This window comes from Sipha flava, unplaced genomic scaffold (genome assembly GCF_003268045.1).
Source record: "Sipha flava isolate LNK unplaced genomic scaffold, YSA_version1 164_pilon_pilon, whole genome shotgun sequence".
NCBI classification, from domain to species: domain Eukaryota; kingdom Metazoa; phylum Arthropoda; class Insecta; order Hemiptera; family Aphididae; genus Sipha; species Sipha flava.
In genome coordinates, this window is record NW_020271825.1 from 1,295,431 (window position 1) to 1,305,677 (window position 10,247).

The window sequence follows — 10,247 nt, forward strand, 5'->3', positions numbered from 1 at the left end:
TTTAGCCGGATAAAATGTATATACTATATAAAATTTACCACACAGAACACATCATAGTAAAAATACAAACAAAATAATGTTTGTTGCTCAAAACTATCATCCCAGATACATTATTAAATTTAATATTATATTTTACAATAAAATACAATTTTCATTTAGATTATTGAGCAGCTTAATATAATATTCATTTATAAAGATTTTTAATCATATTTTAATTTTATAGTATTATTTATAAATCAAAACCCTGTAATATTTATTAATATATAATAAATATATAATGTAAGAATTTATAATTGTGTACCAAGAAATTATAATTTTTAATTTGTATGAAAATAATTGAATAAATAAATTAATAATAATTGTTTCAATGCCGTTTGGATTTATGATAAGATTTTTTCAAACGGTTGACTACTATATGTCAGTCACTTGATTGTTTTTTTGAAGTCTTGTGATTTCGCTTATAATAATTTTGTGCCATGGAGTTGATTAAGGATATAATGAAATAGAGCACCATTGATAACACAAACAAATCAAACAATTTCACAACAATATTTGTTCCCTAGAATAAATAATATGTATATATATATAATCATGTTGCATGTGTATAGTTATTGAAAAAATGAATTTAATATTATTTACCTTTGAGTCTGTTTTGGCATGTAACCTTTGTTTTTGGTTTTCTAGAAATTTTGTAATAGGAGCTTGCAATTTTTTCCCAACTCCTGGAATTTTGCCAACAATATCGAGGACACTTGCAATGAGAGTTTCATTAAAAGCCACCACAACGAATAACACCTGTATGCTCATTTTAATGGCAGCTTTACCAAGAAGAGTAGCTCCAAAAAATGTCCAAAATGGTATTAAAAAGTGTCCACATGTGATTCCAGCAAGATCAAACAGTGGATTAGGAATCTAAAATATCAATGAAATTTATTCATAAGATTTGTTTATGATTATTAACAAAATACTAACTTACAGAGGCACATGCTAAGATTCCAAAAAAACCAACTTTTTTTACAAGTCTCTCAACAAATAATTTTGACTGTTCTACCAACGTCTAAAAATTAAAATTTAATTATCATGTATATATCTCAAAAAAAATCCAACAATAGAATTGATACCATTGTTTCATGGTGTTTTTCTTTTTTCAGTAATTCTTCAAATTCAATTAAATCTTCTTTGTCTTCATCAGGTGGTCTCCCAGAAAGTCTAGCAGCTCTTGCCATAAAATATGGTGGCAACTCACCAAGTGCTGTACCTGCTCCCCACATCATAGCTTCAACTCGTACTTTAAACATGATATTCCACAAACTAGCTGTCCAAGCAGTATCAAGTTCATCAGGACAAATAATTCTAAAAATATATGCATATATATATATATATATATATAATTATGGATAATTTATCTTTGTTATAAAATAAAAATCAATAACAACTTACTGTTCAGGGTATGGGGGTTCGGGAAAATTGAGTCCGCCACATTCATAGGCAGCTAAAGTAACCGAAGTAATGTGTGGACCTAAATAAAGAAGGAATGTATGAAGACCAGTACCAAAACCAACTGATGACAATACTCCTAGACCTAACCAATATAAACACCATGAAATTTTTGATTTTGCCCAAATTAAAATCTGAAACAATATTATTAAAATCAACAGGTACATTTTTAATTTAAATTCAACAAAATATCTTACCGGTAAATGAGGACCTTCAATATACAATAATATAATTGGAGCAGATATAACTATGAGTGCAAGAAGTACATACAACTTATAACAAATTAATCTGGAAAATAAATTATTTTCAATAATTAGCTATACAATTATTAATTTTAGTAAATATTTTATTGTATTCAATGATTTTTTTAAAATATACATTGATGTTTTAAAAAAAAAATTAACAAAAACAGTACATATGAATCATTTCAAATTATCATAAATTATCTGATTAAATTTGAATAAGTAACAAAATTAAATGGCATTCAATTAGATATTATTTAAAGCAATATAAGTATTAGTGGAATAGCTAATAATTATTCATATGACCGATGTCTAACATTTCAATGTAATTATTTAATTAATAAATTTTAATAAATAATTATTTAATAAAAATTAATGTTAAAAAATATGATTTACAAATTTACATAATATAGGTATTGCATAAATTCATACAAAATTAAATTTTCTTAATTATCTTATATGAAATTAGAACTTTAATGTACATGGAAATTATTAAACATACAAAAACAGTTATCATACCAGTTGACAAATTTAGTAAACCTTGAGATTTTTTAAACTATTTTAAAAATGAATAAACATTATAATTGTTTTAACAACTGTTTAAATAACAGAAAATAATAAAATAACTTTTTAAGGAAAATGAGAACATACTATTGTTAATAAATTAGATGTTTCAAAACATTCATTAATATGCTGATTATGTAAACTACTTCTGTTTCAAAATTCAGCAAACAATTTAATTTCATAAAATATTGACACATTTTAACAAATTCAATAAATAAGACTTTAACAAATAGATAACTTGTATAACTTTTATTTATAGTTATTTTTAGAATGAAATAAAGAAATGAATGAATAAGATACTTAAGAAGGCTTTGAAGACTCTGGCTATTATCCCCCCCCCCCCCCGAGTGTATTTTGGTTGTTTCTTCTCTAAGGGGTCATTTAGCCAAGGAAGTGAATCAAATGGTGACTAGGTCGAAACAAATTCACCTTATTTTGTTTATCAATGATTACCCCAAAAAGAAATTATTTTTCCTATTAGTGTAATATGTTACACTTTAAGAAATAGAGTATTTAAGACTTACTTTTTTACAAACGTCTTGGATAAACATACTATTTCTTTACAGAAATAATCTAAAGTTAAGATGGGATGTTTCCATATCACAATGGAGTGCGCATCCATAGTTGAAGATTTTTTTAGTTGTTTGGATTTAGAATTACACTGTCCGTTTTGTAATACCTAGAAAAAAATGTTAGATATAAGCATTATATTTCAAACATTGGTCAACAGCATATTTTAAAATAACACATTATGTTAAACAATTTCTGTAACTCTCAAGAATACATACTTTGAAGGTTCACAATTTTTAAGATCCTATTTATTTTATATTTCCTTAAAACGTCTCTTAGATATATAGTAAATAACATTCTGTACAGTTAAAATTAAATTGTATTATAACGGCAATTTTTTTCATTATGTTGTCATTATTGTTGGTTATGTTCATTATTGTCATTTTTAACTGATTAGTATATAAGTTATTGAAAAATGTTAAAACTCACTCTGTTATTTGAGGAATTATACATCATATATATAATAGCTGATATGATCATTAATTATAATATATTTCCAAATAAGGCAATATTAATTTTTATAAACTATTTATTTTTTAAAGGTTTAAAAATTCAAAAAAAATCAAATATTGATTTATCTGAGAAAATTGAGAAACCAATGAACAAAGACTATTAAAGAAAATAATTGAGTTGTAATAATACAATGCATTGAAAAACAATGACATTGCAATACATACCAATTGTGTTATAATTGTTCAAGGTAAAAAAAAATAACTAGTTGAAAAATACGAACATGTTGTAGGTATATGAAAATATCAAAATTGTCATATAATTTAAAAATTTAAAGATAATTTAAAGGATTAATTATTTTATCATGAGATTAACATAGATTTACAATTTATTTGCTATTTTAACAAAAGTGAAAATATATAGCAATATAAAATATTTAATGGTGATGAAGATAAAGTTAATTGTTATGTAATTCATCAAGTAATAAAACAAAGATAATAGCTGCTATTTAGTAATATAATGAAAAAAAAAAAGCTTAAGTTTGTAATCATGATGTGATTAAACAGACGAATTGCTACTTACTTTGTCGTGTTTTTTCTGTCTTGATTTGGGTCTAGAGTCATTTGGCGAACGGTTCGCTGTGGAGTTGGTGACCGCAGTCGACACTCCTTTGGTCTTGTGTCGCATCTAAATCGATGAACATGATGGAATCAAAAAAAAAAAAAAAATAATAACATTCACAAAATAAAAAAAAAGGAGTTTTACTATAATAATATTATCACCACGCACAGTACGTTATGAGTGCAACACGTTACGAGGAAAAGTAGTGTGTATAGTAGTGACAAGTAGTAGTTGTTTGACAGTAAAAAAAATTGGTTTGTAGTGGTAGTAGTAGAAGAAGAAGAAGAAGTGAAACGACGGTTATAATTATTAATAAAGTTAGGTACCTTGCCCACAGAGGGGGGGACTGCGTGCGTCTCCGGCCGTGTGGATCGTATATTGATCGCGGGAGAAGGCGGCGGGCCGGACTCTACGTGTTCATCGTGTAGCGGTCGTTAATGCAAAACGAACCGACGGCGAGCGCGTGGCGATTGGGAAACCACAGCGGCGGTGTATTTCCGTGTTATCCGTCTTTCTCTCGCCGCACTCGCGAAACGTTCACCTACGGCTGTCGTGCGAGCGCGACAAGTTTTTGCCGCAGATGCAAGACCGATCGCGATCGTCGTTGAAATAATACTATGACGTAAGCCCTTCTCAGCGGATACGATACGGTCGCTTATCATTACGTTATCTCCGGCCGCCGTTATCGTGGTGCCGCGTATGGCATGTCTTGATACCGCGTTGAACCACGTGGAACGCGTTGGTCGGGATCCCTAACAAGATATGTTATTTTTTTTTTTTGTTCCATCTTAAATCGTAGAACGTCGTGCGGAGCAATCGCCCATCGGTCCGGACCAACGACGCGACGGCTGTTCCCCTCCATGCGTTCCCGATTTCTTATCACAACACCGCTGTAGCACGGATCGTCCACAAGACCACAACACACCGACTCTTCGACATGTGCCGCACGTGCCGTTTACGGCGTTCGTAAGATTCGTGCGGTGATTCATTCGCTTTCGTTCGACGTCGTTGTTGCGCGATTGATTGCGTAATTGCTGCCTGTAAGTATTTACCGATGAGAACGTTTCGTACATATATATTGCATTCATATTTTTAAACCCAAAAACAAGTGTCGATTCTGAATGGTAAGTGTGTTATCCGGTGTTGATTTTTGGGGGTGACCTTTACTCCCCCGAAAAATGTATTTATTTATTAATTTTTTACTCTTGTAGTGTACCGACAGCGTACACAGACCCGTACATTTCCCCTAGGAATATCCCCTAGGAAAGAAGATCTGAAATAAACATTGGTTGTATCATATTGCAGTCGCTTGTTCGGGTGCAGTGTTTGGACCACCATCCAACCAACTGTGACTCGTTAATATCCATCCAGTTCATAACGCTGAACCACTGGTGTCTAAGTAGATATTGTCATCTCAATTCTACTGATCATGTCTGTTTTTATTGATATTTGTGAATCGATACGATTATTCTTTCGCACACATGCAAACATAGAAATAAATATTTCAACGCCAACCATTGATCCAAATGAAAATGGCCACATCCGCTTCTATTTAAAACGCGTGAGCTATGTCATATTTTCTGGTTGTATCAGCAACTGAATCTACATATAGTCTGACTAACCTGTTTTTAATTACCGATTAAATTATTCTTTTCTAGAATTTGGAGCCTGTCCTCAAAATGCTTGCGGAAAACTTGGATGCCATAGATCATTACCATCAATTTCTTGATTATGCATCAATATGGTTGAAAACAGATCTATGGACAGATTCAGTGATCAAACAGATTTTAACTCAAGGCAGTAGATATGGTAGCAATAATTTATGCCAAAACACTGTAATTAACAGTTTATTTATTGTTGTATAAGCATTTTATTTTCAATCTTTTAATTCTACAGGAAATTTTAGTAGTTGCTGATGAGTGTGATGATTCGGTAACAAGCTTGCGTATTTCATTATTGAAGAATGCTTTTCAAAATTTGGCTGTATGGAATGGATACATTATTGGAAATAATGGACTCAAATTTTTGTTGTCAAAAAAAAATAATTCAAATCTTACAAATCTTGTAATATGTGGCAATGTTGTACCTAATATTACATCAAAGGAATATAAACAGTAAATATTAAACCAACTAAATAATTTTATTTTTATTACAGTTGTAAATTATATTTTAGACAAAAACATGATGATATTTCTAAAATGTGTGCTAGCCGTACTGATAACTCTAGTGATTATCCAATTGACATTATATCAAAACTTTGCCACTCATCAATTGTCTATGAATTATTATGTACTCGACATAACAAAGTTATTCGTGTACAACATGCGACATCAAATAAAGATAGTGAGTTTAAAAAATAGCCCTTAAGTTTCTAGCAAATATCAAAGTATTTCTTTTTTAGAAGGTATTTTCATAATGTATAACTATTCAAGGCTGTGTCAAGTGTTGGCAGTATACGAAAAAAATTATACAGATAATTATTATAGAGCATTACCAGATATCGAAGATATTAATTTTAAAGTGTTACAAAAAACTGTAAGTTCTGTAGTTTGAAAAAATTTAAGTTAAGTGAAAACTGTTTATAATTATACTTTTAATAACAAAAAGTTGAAATAATCTCAATTAAAATTAAAAATCATGTTTAGTGTATTGATAATAATGTAAAATAAGATTAAAACTCCCTATTTTGTATTTACATAAATCCTCGTGAAATTAACATTTGATTTTATTAAATTGTATGTTAGAAAAATCTGCATTGATATGTAATTTCACGTGTACATTTTGTATTCAGTGTTTAAATCTTTTAGTGTTTTGAATGTTTTATTATATGTGAATCACTTCTTCTTCTTACTGGCATCACAACTTCTTGAGTTTTTGCTGTGCCACTGACACCTTCTATATTTTGTACTTACTCTTCCCAATTTTATATCCTTAGTTTTTTTAAGTCTTTATCTATAACTTTCTCTTTGTGCATAACACTAAAAATTCTAAATACTGACAGTTAATTCATATCTATTAAGCAGTAAATATATAAAAGTGTAATAAGAGAATATGTTTTTCATTCATATGTAAATGGAATCTTTTATTAACAACTTTGTTTAGCACTAAATCTTCACTAAAAAAAGTTTGATCAAGGTTTTTTTAAAAGAAATTAATTCAAGTATTGAAACATTTTTGGTTAGTAATTTCTTATAAACATTTATTCAATATTTTAAATTAAAATGTTTTAAATAATCACAAGTACTATTTACTTATTCTAGTAATAGGTTATTTTTGTTCATAGAAATATTAAAAAAAAATTAAAATAATAAACCATTAAATATTGTGTATGTATACATGTATATGATGTGATTATTTAAACTTAAAACTTATTTGAATATTCATTTTTAAAAGTATTTTAAAACTTATAATTCTCATTTTTATTTCCAAATAGTAAATGTATTATATTATTTATATACCTATTATGTATTTCAAAATGTATTATCACCATACAATATTTTTAATTTAAAACATTTTTCATCTATATGAGCATATTTAGTAGTGTAAACAGTTTTTGCTTCACAAGTTGTTAAAAATATGATTAATAAATAACAGTGAATGTATATTTTAGGAAGAATGGATTTTGATTTTTAACTATTTATCAGTATTTCCATCAATTATTCAAGAATGTACTAAATATTTATCATCAGCCCATATTGGTGTTTATAAACTGTGTTCATTTTTGGTGGAAATGTCATCTTGTGTTAGCTCATTTTATCATAAACATAATATTTTAATGGTAAGTATATTTTGTTTAACTAGAAAGTAGTTTATGCTTGTACTTTATATTTTTAATTTTAAATGACACGGTTTATAAATATATACATATAACTATTCCATTCTCATCACTTAATCAAACTCTGTATAAAAAAAAAAAAAACTGCCATGTAAATATAGAAGAAAAAAAATGTATAGTCATGAATGTCATAGATTTAATATGTAAATAAATAAACAAATAGTTTATATATAGAAATACATAAATAAATGCTTAGCTTAGAGTATTATATTAGAAAAGTATTACCTGTTTCAGATTAAATGTTGATCATCAGGCATATATAAAGTTAATAAAAATAACTCAACAAGTTATGATATTATTGACTTTGTGTATTATTTGTTTATATACCTGATGATGAATTTTTAATTTGAAACTGGCTGCACGTTACAAAAATAATAATAATCTGGTCTAAGTATTTATTTATTTATTTATTTATTTATATATTAATTAAAGAGTATTAACGGTTAGTTAATAACTGTTATTAAACTAATTTTATTTTTATTTTTTATTATTTTATTAGTTGTAGATTTATTTACTGTATTTTCTCTATCCATATTTTCAAGAACTAAAACAATTTATTAAATGTCCAATTTGTCCACTTTCATTAATTAACTTAATTCAATGTATTAAAGTTTTAATAACATTTTAAGTTTGGAATACTATTTTGAGAACTAGTTATTTTAAAGACAAAATAAAATTACTTAAATGTATACAATTAAGTGGGTATGTTATTGTTATTAAAAAAAAAAAAAAAAAAAATGAATAGTTGACTTCTGTTTATCTTTCCTCTTAATTAAAATATTATTATTTGTATTTTTATCTGTATCATAAAAAAAATTATTAGTTTGATTAAAAAATAAATACAGCGTTTAATATTTATTCTTAATATGTAGGTGTTTAGTATCATATTATTTGAATGGAAATGTATATAATTTCTTATTTCACAAATCATTTTTGTATTCATAAAAATTGAATATTTTATTTAAAAAATTTATCTTGATAACAATTCTGTGTAGTAATTTGTATGAGAAAAAAAATGTTTATTAATACATTTTGGACTACATAAATATTAATAACTTGCTCAATTGTGTATTCTTAATGGTTTATTATTTACAATGATATTTACTAATGATTTTTCTATGATTAATAGACTTTGTTACTAAAGCCCATATAATTAATTTTAGCTTGATATCTAATATTTTAATAAATTGTTGCTTATTAACTATGTGAAATTTGTCTTAAGGGAATCTATTTCTTGAAAGTTAATGGTCCTATCTTTATTTTCCATTATTATTTAATAAATGTACAATGTAAGTGTAGAGATAAATATATAAATGCGTATAGTTTGATGACATAAATTGTCATCACCTACTATAAATAATATGGTCTGTACATGTTTTCTATCTGAAATATTAAGTGATTTATAATATTGTTGCTTATAAGATGGCTTATTATTTTTAGTAATTTTTCGTGTTTAATTATTTTTAATATACCTCTTCAAGTTTTATTAATGTATTAAAAGTTCAGAGATATTAGATTTATATTCTTTATTGGGTGTGGAATAACTAAGAATAAAAAATCTTTAACTAATGTTGATCCCTTTTTGTGAAAAAGGCGGACAGATAATAATAATAAGGTTTTTATCGATGTGTTTATATTTTTTTATCTGAATATTCTATTATCAATATAAATAAGTTTAAACAACATTATTTCAACTACAATTTTTTTAAACTTAATTTCTCTACAATAATAATACATTTTTAATTATTTTATCTAATTTTCTAAATTAAATTCACTAATTTATATTTACTATTAAATTAGAATAAATATAATTAATTATATTATAAATTAGTACATACTAAGTTCTAATAACTAACAGCATAAAACTTTAAAACTATTATTTTATGTTTTTTAATATTTATCAATAATAATATAAGTTCAATATTTTAATTCTCAGGATCCACTTCCACATTTCTTGCCATTGATGTATGCTCGTTTATATTTGGTCAAAGCTTTAATACAAGTGTATGAAAATGCTTTCCATATATTAGGCATTGAAGCTGCTCGTGAAATATGAGTGATACTTTGCCAATGATATTACTGAAGATAACTCAGAAAATCTGATATGTAATGATTATTAAAAAATATGATTTCTATAAGTCGTATAATGGCTTAATCGCGTTACTTTAATTTTAGTATATTTTTTACTGTAAATATATTAATCTCCTTATGCTGCTTCAAATTTTTTAATATTTTTCATCTGTATTAAAGTTTTTTCAGAACATGTTCTATTTTTATTATTTATCGTTTTAAGTTTAACTATCCTTTGATAAATCCCTGACTGTCAGAAACCCTTGCGTCGATCTGACCAAGTAAATAAAAGTAAACCAAAAATAAAACACGTTGAACATTCTCATTTTTGTCTACAAGCCGTGTATTGTGTATATACTACATGCGCATGCAGTTTTTATTTATAAAAAAGTAGTAGA

The 10,247-nt window shown here is 26.7% G+C and overlaps 2 protein-coding genes across 4 annotated transcripts; one reads left to right on the forward strand and one right to left on the reverse strand.

Annotated features, from left to right (window-relative positions):
- Window positions 1–291: 291 nt before the first annotated feature.
- LOC112679569 (vacuole membrane protein 1-like) lies at window positions 292–4,357 on the reverse strand. 3 transcript variants are annotated; one of them, XM_025549436.1, is made up of 9 exons: window positions 4,271–4,357; window positions 3,906–4,010; window positions 2,828–2,982; window positions 1,695–1,785; window positions 1,441–1,631; window positions 1,122–1,353; window positions 977–1,057; window positions 640–912; window positions 292–559 (listed from the first exon to the last, which is right to left on the reverse strand). In XM_025549436.1, exons 2-9 carry the CDS (start codon window positions 4,008–4,010, stop codon window positions 419–421), a joined length of 1,269 nt encoding a protein of 422 aa, XP_025405221.1. In that variant the 5' UTR covers window positions 4,271–4,357; the 3' UTR covers window positions 292–418. The 3 variants fall into 3 exon arrangements, with proteins under 3 accessions (XP_025405221.1, XP_025405222.1, XP_025405223.1); XM_025549437.1 differs by lacking the exon at window positions 4,271–4,357 and adding an exon at window positions 4,113–4,215; XM_025549438.1 differs by lacking the exon at window positions 4,271–4,357 and adding an exon at window positions 4,089–4,209.
- A 350-nt stretch (window positions 4,358–4,707) lies between these two features.
- LOC112679570 (DALR anticodon-binding domain-containing protein 3) lies at window positions 4,708–10,015 on the forward strand. The gene is made up of 8 exons (XM_025549439.1): window positions 4,708–4,984; window positions 5,250–5,505; window positions 5,603–5,779; window positions 5,841–6,058; window positions 6,118–6,287; window positions 6,346–6,479; window positions 7,555–7,722; window positions 9,716–10,015. Exons 2-8 carry the CDS (start codon window positions 5,374–5,376, stop codon window positions 9,833–9,835), a joined length of 1,119 nt encoding a protein of 372 aa, XP_025405224.1. The 5' UTR covers window positions 4,708–4,984; window positions 5,250–5,373; the 3' UTR covers window positions 9,836–10,015.
- The last annotated feature ends 232 nt before the right edge of the window (window positions 10,016–10,247 follow it).